We start from the raw sequence: 14,782 nt of genomic DNA, 5'->3' as shown, positions 1-14,782 counted from the left end.
ACCACCCGTTAGGAACCCAGTAGCAAACCCACCTGCCCCCCTAGAACTTGTGGGAAGACACAGTCAGTACTCCCCTTTGGTGATCCTGCCTTTACAGGCTATTCTTTTTTTTAGCAATCTACCATCAAATTGCATTTTAGAAAGCCACTGCTGTGCTCCTTTTAAACATTAAAATCCAATGGCATTGACCAGTCATTTTCTTCGACTCCTATTGTCCTTTAATCATTACTCTTCTCAAACTTTTGTATTGCTCTGGGCTGTTAGACGTGTACTGTCCTGGTGTACCAACAACTGCTTGCTTTGTTTTATTGGTGTTTTTTTTTTTTTTTTTTTTTTGAGACAGAGTCTCACTCTGTCACCTTGAGTAGAGTGCAGTGGAATCATCGTAGCTCACTGCAACCTCAAACTCCTAGGCTTCGGTGATTCTCTTGCTTCAGCCTCCCGGCTACCTGGAACTACAGGCACCCACCATGACACCTGGCTAATTTTTCTATTTTTTAGTAGAGATGGGGTCTTGCTCTTGCTCTTGCTCAGGCTGGTCTCCATCTCCTGAGCTCAAGCGATCCTCCGGCCTTGGCCTCCCAGAGTGCTAGAATCATAGGCGTGATCCACTGTGCCTGGTCCTGTGCTGATTCTATTTCTTCTTACTCCCTAACTGTGGACATTCTCTAGGACTTTCTTGAGCTGTAGCTTTTCTTTCTCTAGCTTCTAAGAAGTGAGCATTCTCTCCTGTTCTAGCTATTATCTTAGTGTCAATGCCTCTAAAATCTCTCTGAGTCCACCTTCTTGGGTGAGCTCCAGTTGCCTTACCCCAGCCTCCCAATCTTCGCCCTGCTGTTGTCCACAGCTGAAAATGTCTTTCCTTTATTATGATCCTTCTGAGACTGGCTCTGCCTCTCAAGTGTCTTTTCTTTCAGCCAAGCTGCCATTCTCCTAGCTAGGCAGGAGACACCCCTAGCTTGACACCCCAAGGGCTTTTTTCCTATCTTTCATTCCTTGAATCCACCAACATAACCAAGTTTGATCACCTTTTCTCTTAAAACATCCCCAGTGAGGGCCTCCTCCTTTCCAGTCTTACTTCCTCTGCCCTAATCCAGGTCTTCATAAATCCTTAGGCTCTTAACTGATTTCCCTGCTTGCCTCCTTCAAAGCCCTTTAGCCACTGTAGAATCATGTGCCCTGTGCAGAGCTGCCACTAGCTCTCCCCTCTGAAATTCTTCTGTCTCGCATTTGAGGCTTCTGTGTACATATTCACCTGTGTAGCCCGTTCAGCTCTGTGTGCACTGCTCTTGCACAGCACAAACCCTGCACCTAAGGACAGCTGGTCTGATGCGTCTTCATTTCCCCCACAGCCGTTCCTCCGCTCTTCTTGTTCCTTCTGCCCTCCACCCGTCTTGCACCTCCTTACCATTCTTTTCAGCGTCACTCCATACCCATCTCCTTAACAGGACCTTTCTCATGGTTCTGCCTTGCACTTATCTCATCCCCTCCTTGATTTTGAGCACCCTTTATGTAGAGTACTAACTTTGCATTTCTTCATATGCTTAGTATCAATCCAAGGCTGCTTATCTCTAATTCTAAAATCCAACAAGTTTGGAAAACTGAAAACTTTTTAATAATCTTGATAGAAAACTCAGGCAACACCTGTCTGAGAACATATGTACTGTCTTTTTTTAAATTTATCTCGTTAGTGTGACTATTCGTATGTTCTGCAGAAATGCTGATATGTCTGGTCATGGGGACAGGATGGAAAGCTAAGGGACCTCATCAGTTTGTGCTTTGTGAAGCTGCCAGATTCCTCTAGTATTGTGCTTCTCAAACTGGAGTCTGTATACCCCGAGAGAGTGCAGAGGTTGTAGGAAGTTACAGCATACACATGCATGAGTGCCAGCAGGGCCAAATGTATTTGATGATTTGAGGGGGGAAATGAAATATGAAAAGATGTATCTGGGATAAAATGCAAATTTTCCATGCACTGAAAACATAAAAGGGGAGATTTCAAAAAATTCAGGCACCATGGAAGGTGGGGAGAAACTTATCCTTCATTCTTTGCTCAGCTGGGGGTGCTAAAACACTGCTCTCATTCAGACAGAATTCTAACAGTTTGGATAGTTGCATTTCTAACTGGCTGAACTTATTAGCATTTTGTACTTGTAAAGTTCACTAGGATTACATAGAATGCGAAAACTTCTGAGACTATGTTGAAGAAGGAGTAACGCTAGTGCATCAGTCAGACTGACTCTAATGAGGAAGGAAGATGCACAAAAATTAAGGTCAGAAGGGGTTATTTAGAAAAATGACTTGTGTCATGAGGAGACTAAACTTGACAATATAGGCAGATTATTCAGGATGGCTTTCAAAGTTGTGTCTTCAGTGAAATAAGCCAGCCACAAAAACCCAAATATTATGTGATTCCATTTATATGAGTTATCTAAAGCAGTGACCACTGCTTTAGATAACTCCTTTTTGGCACTAGGGACCATTTTCATGGAAGACAATTTTTACATGGACCAGGGAGGGATGGAGATGGTTTCAGGATGATGCAAGCATATTATATTTATTGTGTACTTTATTTCTATTGTTATTACATTGTAATATATAATGAAATAATTATACAACTCACCACAGGTTGGGGACCCCTGATCTAAAGTACTCAAACTCAGAGACAGAAAGGGGAATGGTGGTTGCCAGGGGCTGTTTAAAGGGTTTAGAGTTACAGTTTTGCAAGATGACAAAGTTCTGGAGATCTCTTGTACAACATTGTGAATATACTTAATACTACTGAATTGAACACTTCAAAATGGTCAGGATGGTAAATTCTATGTTATCTGTTTTTTACCACAATTAAAAAAAATGTTATGTCTTAAGGTAGCCCATATACCTCTTATTACTTTTGTTTGGTTTTTTGTTTGAATTAAGCTTTATTACAAATGTACTTTTCCCCCAAGGTTTGTGTGGGTATGCTATTTTGCTGTGTTGTGTTTTGTTTTTTAGTAAGCAACAAATAATGGCGGCAGCTACAAGGGATCCTGGACTCTCCAAATTGCAGTTTGCCCCCTTTAGCAGTGCCTTGGATGTTGGGTTCTGGCATGAGTTGACCCAGAAGAAGTTGAATGAATATCGGCTGGATGAAGCTCCCAAGGACATTAAGGGTTATTACTACAATGGTAGGTGATGGTAAACTCCATCTTCCATTGTCTTCTGTTATCCTCTCTGTCCTCCAGTATAGTGTCAGTTTTCCTTTAGAAAGGGACACCCTTCTCTTTTATAACCCATGCCCTTCAGTAGATCTATTTTACTTCCTGACTTTTGACTCAAGTTCCTTTTCATTCCTTTTCCCCTGTTGTGGGGAGAAGAAAGGAAGTAGTGAAACTCAAGTTATTAATCCAAATAATATTGATTATTTAGCACTGCTGGGGGAGGAGATTGGAAATTTTTTTCCATTGAATCTTTTTTATATTCTTGGCAAATCACTCATATTCACAAGAGCTCTGTCATATTCTGCCATTATCCATAAATATATTATATACACATAGATACATAGATAATCAGGAATTGGATGGGGTACTTTCGGCTCAACAAAGAGAACAAAACTATTCACAAACATTTTGGTTATGAAAGGTGTTATTTCTGACTTGTAATTGACAATGTGGTGATGCTTCTGTCCAGGTGATTCTGCTGGGCTGCCAGCTCGCTTAACATTGGAGTTCAGTGCTTTTGACATGTAAGTATTTATTTGTTCAAAATCTAAAGTAAAGAATACTGTTTGCTTTTGGTGAGGAATGAGGATTCTCACCTCCATCATAGGCAGATTGCAGTAGGAACTAGGGAAACTCCAGGTAAGCAGAGTCAGCACCTCATAATTCTCTTATACCTCCCATAGAGACAAGTGCTGGGTGCTTAGGTCTATCTGGTTCATTTTTTCAGCAGATACTTATCAGCCTATTAGGTGCCAAGTACCATCTAAATTGATTGAGACATAGATAACATCCCTCCTGATTTTGGTTATAGTTAACATTTGATGATCCATTATTGGTACCTCTTGATTTACTCTTTATTTGCTTGTCCATGGCATTGATCAATAAATGTTTATTAGGCTAGTTCTGTATACAAGCCACTGTGTAAGGCATTAGGGGGCTATACAAACGAATATGCTAAATATGTCCTCAATTTTTTTATTTGCTGGGGAGCTATCAGGAGCTGCTGGAGAGAAGAGACATTTATTGAGCACTTAATTAGCTAGACATTTTCATAAACATAATTCTTTCCGATCTGCCAGGTGTGATTTTTCTCTTTTTCAGATGAGGAAACCACGGGACAAAAGGTAAAAATGGCTTGCCCAAGGTCACACCTAGCTAAATTTAGAAAGCAAGGGTGAGAAAAAAATAAAAATGTAATCAGAAATGTATTTCTGAAATCCAGCTAGGGGGATTTTACTATCTTTTACAGCAATAGAGAAACTAGGAGGGGGATACAGTTTTAGGAGGAGGTACGTTTGGTTTAGAACATGTTGAGTTTGAGATGACAGTGGCCACTAGAAATGTCCAGGAGGAACTGGAGTCAGGAGGGAGGGTCAGACTAGATTTGGGAGACATCCCTGGAGAGGAGATCATGAGGCTGTACAAAAGAAAGAGAATACAGACGGTCCCTGACTTACAGTGGTTCAACTTAGGATTTTTCAACTTTATGATGGTGTAAGAGAGGTATACATTCAGTAGAAACTGTCCTTCAAGTACCCATACAAGTACTCTGTTTTTTACTTCCATTACAGTGTTCAATAAATTACATAAGATATTCAACACTTTATTATAAAATAGGCTTTGTGTTAGATGCTTTTGCCCAGTTGTAGACTAATGTAAGTGTTCTGAACACGTGTAGGCTAGGCTAAGCTATGATGTCCGGTAGGTTAGGCATAGTAAATGCATTTTTGACTTATGGGATTTCATCTTATGATGGGGATATCAGGAAGTAACCGCATTGTAAGTGGAGGAGCATCTCTATAATGTAAGAAAAACAAAAGGCCCAAACAGTGAACGGCTCTGATGAGGGGGGGCGAAGAGGATGCAGAACTAGCAAAGGACACAGGGGTTGTCAGAGAAGAACCAGAAAAGTGTTGTAGAAACCAAAAAAGGAAATGATTTCAGAAGGGAAGAGAAAGTCAACATTGTCAGAAGCACAAAGCTCAGATTCAATGTGAGGGTCTTTTGAGTTTGTTGATTAAGTCACTTATGGTCCTTAAGAATTCAGTTTTTCAAACTGAATTCTGCACAGAAATGTGGAGCCAAAACCATGGTAAGGGCCTTTAAGATTATTAAGGGGTAAAGAATTAAAGACTACAATGAGGTCCACTTTTTCTGCTTTCTTGTACCTCAGCAGTGTCAAGATGAGGGATTTTTGGAAGGCAAAGAGGTCTTTGTAAGGTCTTCCTGGCTTTTGAAAATGACAGTAGTCAAAGGTTAGGGTGTTTAAAATAATGTGTCCCTAGAATTGTTTTTTTTTTTTTTTTAAATCTCAAAAAATCAATACGTTTTGTTCCTTTATCTCAATCAAATTGCAAAATTTAAAAGCATAACATAAATCCAAAATGGTGTTAGTCTTGTATCTTTAAAAATGAATGTATTGGTGTTTCTTGTTTCCTTTAGAGCTTTCTTGCTCCATCATAAATTCTTTGTGATTACTTGTCGAAACAAATTAAATCCTAGTAATCTCTCCCTTGTTTTGCCAAAACTAACTTATTTTGGAGTGATTGCAATATAATGAGGAAAATACTGGAAATGTAAAAGCATTAAATTGTCTGAAGATGGTAAAGGGGGAATATCGGCAGTCTGGTTTTATATAATCTGGATTATATAAAATCTAATATTCATCTCAGCTAGCCTCCTATTCTTATCCTGATAACAGACTGAAGTTTTGTTTGATTTTTAAGATTTTAATAATTTTATTCCTTAGAACAATTGAGAAAAAAAGCAGTTCACAGAAGTTAGATTTGATCTTATTACAAAATCCAAGTATTTAAACTTCAGTAATCCAGAAATTTTGGCTGAAAGAGATGAGAAAATCTGCAATCCTACAGCTATGACTTTAATACAAACTGCTTGATTTCACTGGTGATATTTTTTCCTTTAACCATTGAACACCCACAGTGTGCCAGGGCACTGTGGTATACCGTGAGGAGGTGAGCAGGAATGAGACGTGGTCCCTGGTGTTGTGAAAATAGCCCTGGATTTCAAGTTTAGAGACCTGGGATCTATGGCTCATTAACTGTGCTACCTTGTTAAGACCTTTTAGTTTTCTCAGCTTTTGTTTCCTCATCTCTAAAAGGGACTCTTGGTTCCTAATGTTCTTTCCAGTTTTAAATGTCTGTGATGTTCTAAGTCCCTCTTTATAAGGATGGCTGGGAAGTTGAATGAAAGCTCTTGAGGCCCTTCAGAAGGAATGAGTTCCTTATACCAAATTATTTTCATTATTATTGCTCTACCTTTGTTTTTACTGCCATATATCTGCGTGAGTTTGTAGGGAAAATTGTCATGAATTTATTCATCAAAGAGTGAATGTCTACAAGGTGCAGGGTATGTAGGTGTTAGGAATACAAAGACTTATGAAACTTGTCCTCCAGAGCTCCACTGTGGTATGACAGAGAGGCAGAAGACAAATATTTGTTTTTCTGGGGTTTTTTTTTTTTTTTTTTTTTTTTTTTTTGAGACAGAGTCTCTCTTGCCTGGGCTAGAGTGCCGTGGCTTCAGCCTATCTCACAGCAACCTCACACTCCTGGGCTCAAGCCATCCTTCTGCCTCAGCCTCCCAGGTAGCTGGGACTACAGGCACACACCACCATGCCTGGCTAATTTTTTCTATTTTTAGTTTTTTGGCTAATTTCTTTCTATTTTTAGTAAAGACAGGGTCTTACTCTTGCTCAGGCTGGTCTCGAACTCCTGAGCTCAAGCAGTCCTCCCTCCTTGGTCTCCCAGAGTGCTAGGATTACAGGCGTGAGCCACCGCGCCTGGCCAGAAGACAAATATTTGCATTTTAGTGTGCCCAGTGCTGTCACAAATGTGGAGAATTATTTTAGGAATACTTATTGATTGTTTCCTCTGTGTCTTGACAATAGAATGTGCCTGTCACTGGGCATACAGAGAGGAATAAGGTAGAGTTGAAAAGCTAACAGTCCTAGTACTCACTTATGATGCCAAGAGTACCTCAGCCTTGTGTAGCACCAGATAATCTTTTACTATGAATCCCTGGAAATCTTAAGGGTCTCTGCCAGCAGTTAGCAGCATGAGGATCCTGTTCTCTAAATTGTGTTAGGCGAATTGCCAGTCAAGTAGTATTTTATCAGGCACTAAGTTGAACTGAAGGTTCGTATCTTAGAGTAGGGTGACTGCTGAACCAGACCCAAAAATGTAAGAGCCCAAACACAGAGGAATTTTATTTCTTGCTCGTTTAATATGCCAGGGCTGGTGGTCCAGTCTTCTTCCATCTTGCAGTTCCTCATCCCTGAGGGCTTTGCCTTTGTGTGCTGGCTAAGACTGAGTTGTCACTTTCAGGTAGCAAGAGATTAATGGGAAAGAGAGCCAGGGTGAAAACAGGTGGGAGACACACACCCCATCTCCTAAAGGCCCTGGCTGGGATTCCCCTGGGGAGAGCCCGTGGCCTTACATGTCTTACAGGAAAGACTGGGAAATGTGGTGCCCAGCTACAAGTATCATGGATGTTTTCTATTTCTGTTGAAGAAGAGGAAGATAGATTTTGGTCGACAATCTCTGTACCAACGTGAAACCGGTAAAAAAGAGTTTTCCTTTCCCTGGGTCTCAAATGGCAAACATTTGAATGAGGAACATTTCTGTGGGCCTCTTTCCCTTGAGGAATATTCGTCTTTACTTTTAAGAACTACTTTTCTTTTCTACGCCTCAAGTTGGACTTAGAGAAATAAAAGGCATAATCCTTGCCCTCAAAGAACTTAAAAAGTAGCTAAGGCAGGAGGAGTCGTGTGCTCGATCAGCCACGCAGGGCAGTGGCTGTGTCTGTCTCATTCCCCACTAAATTGCCTGCAGCCAACACAGATTTGGTGTGTACTCGTTGCTCAAATAACTGTTGAATTAAATTGTAAGCTAAGTGCATCTGCCAAAATGGGATGTGGTGTCGTTAATAGAAAGATGCCAGTGGACTCTGTTAGAGGATGTTATAAGCAGAAACTCAGAGGTTGTTACTGAAAGGGATAGGTAACAACACAGCATATCCCCACCCCCCATTGTGACTTCCCAGGTTCCCGAAGTCCTGTGGGCACGCAAAGCTGTGCCTGTGGAGTGAAGATTCCTCCAGGTGTGAAGAGCAACCTCTGCTTTTCTTCCAGAGGATTTATTCCATTCTGGCCACCTGCCTACCCATTGGCCACGTGTGAATAAACTGGTGCAAAACAGCCTGAGTACATTCCTGAGTAATCACTGTGAGACTGGGCGGAAGTGAAGGCCAAGTGTTTAGATAGAATGTCCCCAGGCAGGCCCAGGCTTCCGGCCTCTGTGAGACCCATTTTTTTTTACCAGGTTAGTGTATACATCATTGAGAGTTCACTGCTGGCTTTAGTATGTGGGAAAGATTTCTAAGTCAGATTCTTTTTAACAGCTATATTGAGATATAAGTCACATACTATAAAATTCGCTCTTTTAAAATGTACAATTCAGTGCTTTTTAGTAGATTCATAGTTGTGCAACCATTAGTACTATCTAATTCCAGAACATTTTCATCACCCCCAGAGAAACCCTTAGCAATCATTTTCCATCCCCTCTCCTCCTTACCCTCCAGCCCTAGGCAACCAGTAATCTACTTTCTGTCTCTGAGGATTTGCCTGTTCTGGACATTTCATATAAACAGATTCATAGGAAACAACTAATAAGTGTCAGGACCAGGATTTGAACTCAATTCTCTTGTCTCCAAGTCTTGGGCTCTTTTCTTCTCATTATCACTTTTTTTATTCATTTCCCTGGCCACCTCCCTGGTGGAAGTTTAGTCATGAAAAATGTTTCTCCTTGAAAACTTCAGGTTGTCCTCACTAAGTAACTTGCATAAGTGCTGGTGCTCCTAGGAGCCTAGCCATCTTGGCAGTTGCTTGAGTTCTTGGGATGTAGTTTCCTCCCTCCTCAATGAGGCTTTGGCATGGCTCTCACATACCTGGGACATTTAGACATTAAGGAGGAAGGGCACCTTCCTCCTCTGTGCTTGTGTCCAAATTAGATCACAGCATCCTTCCTTCTGTTTCGGCGTCCTGTTTCAGCAGTAATTTCATAAAGTCAAGTCTGAGTGTGGAAGGCCCAGTTTACCAACTGCTCTGCTTCCCTCTCCTTCCTCTAGGCTTAATATTGCCCCTTTGTGATTTTCTCCTCAAGACCATCTTTGATGTCCTCATCTCACTTGGATGAAAAATATTCTTTAATTGGAAGAGTGTGTTGACAAACAACTTGTGATTTGCTGACTCATAGCTCTTGAGAGAAGGCTCTGGCCATTGAAAGTTAGCTGTCCCCCAGGACTTGGCATTGGAGCCTTACAGATGGCATTTGACAGAGCCATCATCACTCATTTTACCCCTTCACACCTGTTCTGGCTTTAGATCTCTTCTCCTTCAGGCCCCCTGAACCCAATTTTGCACAGACTTGGAGTGAAAAAATATTGGGTCTTCTAAATTGTACAGCTACCATCAGTACAATCAGTAAAAATGCATTCTCTCTGCTTTAGTTGCAAGTGCTAACAATATTAGGCTACTAATGAAATGAATATTTTCATTTAGCATCTGTAACCTCTGAAATACAAATTAATCATTTCAGAGAAAAGACCAGATTTGTCTACATCTACATTTGTATTCAGAAGCAACTCCTCTTCTCTTCTGGCTTGGATTACTCTGAGGACCTGTAGGTCTTTGGGGGCGATGTAAAGTGTGTAGACCATGTGGCATGATAGATTGACAGGTAGCCCAGGTGTCATACATTTTGTCTGTGTGACTCAGACAACCACCAGGGGTTTGCTTAGCAGAGTTCTCTGTGATCCCTGCCTGGGGTGGGTTAGGCTGTGGGACAGTGAGGAGAAGACATGCTCCCTGCTCTCAAGGGGCTTACTGTCTTCCAGTTGGGTGGATATGACTATTCTTGAAAATGCTCTAAAATATTATGGTCAGTTTTATGTGCCAGCTCTTATAAGAGAAAATGGGAGATGGCTTCCTGGAAGAGGCGAGATTGGAGAGAGCCCTGAAGCTCACAGGGTTCTGAGGAGAGGGTGAATGGTACCTTCGACAAAACTAATTCTGGTTTCAGATTCGAGCTCTTCCTATCATTATGTGACCTTAGGCAAGTTCCTTAAACCTTTAAATGAAGGAAAGAGCTGTTTTGAGCATTCAGATCTTGTTTATTGAGTTTCTGGCTCAATAAATAATGTTTCTCTCTTTGATTGAAGATGGGAAAGAATACAAAATAGAAAATGAACTGCTATTTGGGGGGCAGTAGAATAGTGTACCAAGAGGTTAGGGTAAAGGGAAGATATAAGCTTTTTTGGAGGAATGGTGCCTGTTTTTTAGTCCTTGAGCAATGGTATTTGTCTTTTTCCAAAGAAATATCAATCTTCTATTTGCCCTACAGAGCAATACCCTTTGTCTCCTACTACTACAGTGGTTTATTTGTCTCTCCCAGGCTCTCTCTGAGCCCAGCTGTGCCTGGCTAACTGTGTTTCTCTCGTATCTAGGAGTGCTCCCACCCCCGCCCATTGCTGCCCAGCTGTCGGAACGCTGTATAACACCAACACACTCGAGTCTTTCAAGACTGCAGATAAGAAGCTCCTTTTGGAACAAGCAGCAAATGAGGTTAGCTGGGAAAACATTGTGTATGTGTCATACTGTCTGTGATCCCGGAAGGTGCAGTATTTCTAATCAGGCACACGGGTCTGTCACAGAAACCAGTATCTAACAGGTATTCAAAGATGTTTTTGGACTTTGGTTTATTTCTCCAGAGAGAGCACTCCTAGCTCTCTCCTTCTATGTTGGTGGGAAGGTCAGGGAGAAGACATCTAGGCTCTCAACCTGGAATAGACCAGAAATTCATGGCAGGGCAGAAGTTAAGAAATCAGGTTTGCTTCTGATCTCCAGTTAGCATTTTGAAGCAGCCAGACCTCTCTCTGAGAGTTACATTCCCGTGGCTGAATGCCTCTGGGTGCTCTGTTCCTTGTGCCTTGGAGAGGCTTGGCAGTCCTGTGCACCACGACGCTCTGGGAGATTATCATGTAGTCTCTCCAGTGTCTTCAGGGCCACATCTGATCTACTTCATCTGGCTTTCAAGGCCCTCCATGGCCTGGCCCTGCTGACCTCTTTGCCCCTCTGACCTGTCGCTCTTGTCCTTGCCTTCTCTGACTGGCACAGCAAATCATGTGTATCTACCTTCACCTACTGTCTGCTCTCTCCTCGGGACATGATGTTCTCTCTACCTAGAAGTCTTTCCTTTGCTTCTTCACATCTCAGTTAGTGAGAGGAATTAAAATTAGATGGGAGGGGACTGTTTATCCCAATCTTCTCTAACTCACTTAATCGAAGAGTCTTTACACTGGTCTTAAAAAAACAAGTCTTGTTTATGCTGGTGCAGTGGTCAGGTCCTGAGACAGGCTTCTCTCGTATCCCACGTGACGGATGCTGCTGTGACTCGGGTGGGGATGGTCGTTTTTCTTGACCTGTGGTTTGATTGCTTCTGGGCCTTCTGCTTTGGCTGCGTACTTAAAAGGGAATCTTCAAAGGGTTGGGTCAAGTCTTAATCCATTATGGAAAAAAGGTTGCTCCCCAGAGGAATCCCTTCCCTTGTCTGGGCGCAGACTTCTCCCAGCAGTTCTCACCCCACAGCCTCTCGGCATACCAGAAAGTGGAGGCTTCTCTTCAGTGGTCCAGCGCCACCAAGGTTATTATGTCAGTAGCAGGAACTATTTCTCTTTGTTTATTTCCTTCTTACATCCATACTTGGGGAATGGTTCTTGTTGGTGCAACTGTTTTGCCTCACTTAGTAACACAAAGTTTAGCAACTAATCTTAGCTACCAGAACATCTTGTGATCTGCAGCTGCTGACCAGCACCAGCTTTTGCTCCTAGTGTCAATACTTGCTGAGTATACATAAACTTGAAGTTCGTTCTTCTTTTTTCATCTCTCAGGGCAAGAATAATCTCAAACAAAGCTTTAGGAAGTCCCCTATATATATTTCAAATCACTTTCTACAAGAGCCCCTCCCACCTCCCCCAGTTGAGTCTGAGGAGAGTTGCTCCCAGGAGTGGTACATACTTCTGTGCTAGCAAATCGTATGTAATGTTGACGTTGTGTGTTTATGCCTGACTCTCTTTCTGGACCGTGAGTGTTGTGAGGGTAGGGACTGTGTGTTGTCTTTTATTTCTGTAACCCTGATGTGCCTGGTATGCAGCAGATGGTAAGTAAATATTAGCTGAAGGAAATCATGAAGGCACGAAGATGGCCTGGTTGCCTCTCTGTACTGAGAACTGCTGAGAGGAGGCGTCTGGGCTTTCTCACTTTGCTCAGACACTGGAGGGAGTGTGGCCAGCGGAGAGGCGGTGTGGGGTAGGCAGGGTGACGTAATGACCCACTTCATTGCCTGGGATAAGTGGAGCTGGGCCCGTAGGAAAGAAGAGCTTGGTGCTTTTCGGCTCCGTGCTTTGCTTGAGAGTGAGCAGCTCAGTGCTGCCTGGTAACCTGCCCTGACGCTTTTCTTCTTCTGGCAGATATGGGAATCCATAAAATCGGGTGCTGCTCTTGAAAACCCTGTACTCCTCAACAAGTTCCTCCTCTTGACATTTGCAGTAAGTAAATGGGCTCTCTGCTGCACTGAGACTAGTGAAATTCCCTGGCTCAGCCACGTGTACCAGTAGAACAGCCTGCTCTCTTCTCTCTGGAGCTTGTGGTGTTCAAGTTATAGCGGTTAAGGAAATGCTTATTTGATTAGTGGCCAGATAGGGCTGGCACCTATTACCAATGCAAAATTAATTCATCCTCATTTGTCATACTGGCAGTAAATAGTTTATATAACACAGTGACCCACCTCTTGTTATTCAGGACGTGATAAAGTCTGATTTGGGAAGAAGTGGTTTCAGTGTTTCTACCATCTTTGTTAAACACAGTCCTGCAGAGCTCAGTGGCTGGGTCCATCCAGATAAGGGAAAGGGCCTTCTGGATTAGAGATCGCATTAAATGGCTTGACCACACAATTGTTTTTTATTTGTTTGTTTGTTTTAAGGAAGAAAAATGTTTTCTGTGGGTGAGATTTAATTAAAATGAACATTAAGGGCAGCCTTAAAGAGGAAAAGAAATCACATTAGGGTGACATTTGCTGCCTAGGGAAGAAGGGTTAAGGAGCTGGAAGGAAGAACCTGGCCCTGGCCTTGGTGAGGGATAAAATAGGGAAAAGGTGAAGGTTGATTGTGGAGATGGCAGCAACACACACACACAGATGTATATATGTGCATATATATGTATATGTGTGTGTATATTTAATAAAACTATTTTATATACTTTATTATTATGTTGACCATGTTCCATAGATTCCTATTGTACATTTAGGTTGTTTCTAGTATTCACTAGTATAAAAAATGCTGCAGTATATTGAACAATATACAATGTTGGTTATATTGATTTTTTTTTTCCTGTTCATTTTATTTTTTTAGAATAAGTTCTTTGGAGTGGGCGTATAGACACATTGATGTTGCTGTGTATTAAGTGTGTTGTTTTATCATAGCATCATCAGCTTTGGATATCAATCCTCTTCCCCACTTTTTTTTTGTGCCAAATAGTGGGTCTTGCCTTTCTACTCCCTCCCCACCCCATTTCTTCTGAATGCTGCCTCCGTGATTTATTGCCCAAGGCAAAGGTAGGGATGGCAGGAATCAAACTAGGTCATACCAATGGGTTGCCATCTAAAAGGAGCACATTTTCTAACAAGCTATAATGCTTTCTATGTAATAGTGAGGGAAAGAGAGAAATGTTTAAATTTTTTGTCAGATTACTAGTGCAATTTGGCTGTAATAATCTGTCTTTACATTTGAGTAAGTTTGTAGGTCCTCTAGTAGGATAAATTTTAAGGATTGCTAGTTAAAGATTCCAAGTTACTTGAGAATCAATACATTTTCTGCACCAAGAATTCTCATTAGTAGAACATGTTGACAATTTGCATTTCATGAGAAAAATAACATTAGCTCTTATTTAAAGTTTTAAGATATTGCCTGGAGTCAGTATGTATGTTGGCCTTGTTGCCTTTTTCACTGAGCGTTCTTTCACTTGGCTTTTAAAAAATTAAAAGTTTCTATCTTTTCAAATCTTCAGACACAAGGGCTTTATGTTTAATTTAATCGAGGTCCATTGTATCCTGAAAAGAATCCTATGAAATTCAAGCCTTTGACTTTTGAAGGTGACCTGATATAGCTTCTTAGAATTTGTGACATCCTTCCCTTTGAATTGTTTAACCTTTTACTAAAGATCAGGCATGACAAATCATTTAAGTACAAAGAAGAAGGAATGCTCTCTGGAGGTGTTTTGCTTTCCTTTCCGCTGTTTTCAGGACTCAAAGGACTGGACACTTCATTAATTTCAATTTTGTGGGTGGTTTTGCCATCATGAAAAGGGAATCTGTTCTTAGTTGATCAATTATTAGCAGAATTAGAGACTGCAGAAACTGTAATTACTAGACTTTCTCATCTGGACACATGTTTATACGTCAATTAATGTTTAAAAAGTCATCAAGTATGATTCCATTTATATGAAAAGTCCA

At 41.4% G+C, this 14,782-nt stretch overlaps 1 protein-coding gene across 2 annotated transcripts in view; it reads left to right on the top strand.

Moving 5' to 3' along the window:
• ATG7 (autophagy related 7) overlaps positions 1-14,782 on the top strand; it is a 236,153-nt gene that overhangs the window by 14,441 nt on the left and 206,930 nt on the right. For both annotated transcript variants that reach the window (XM_069484422.1, XM_069484423.1), the window contains exons 2-5: positions 2,995-3,167; positions 3,670-3,724; positions 10,722-10,839; positions 12,744-12,821. In XM_069484422.1, coding sequence (XP_069340523.1) covers positions 3,008-3,167; positions 3,670-3,724; positions 10,722-10,839; positions 12,744-12,821 — 411 coding nt within the window. In that variant the 5' untranslated portion in view covers positions 2,995-3,007. The remainder of the gene's footprint in view (positions 1-2,994; positions 3,168-3,669; positions 3,725-10,721; positions 10,840-12,743; positions 12,822-14,782) is intronic.

Source organism: Eulemur rufifrons, chromosome 10 (assembly GCF_041146395.1).
Source record: "Eulemur rufifrons isolate Redbay chromosome 10, OSU_ERuf_1, whole genome shotgun sequence".
Taxonomy (NCBI): Eukaryota; Metazoa; Chordata; class Mammalia; order Primates; family Lemuridae; genus Eulemur; species Eulemur rufifrons.
The sequence above is the reverse complement of the archived record's forward strand: the minus strand, read 5'-3'. Positions and strand labels throughout refer to the sequence as shown.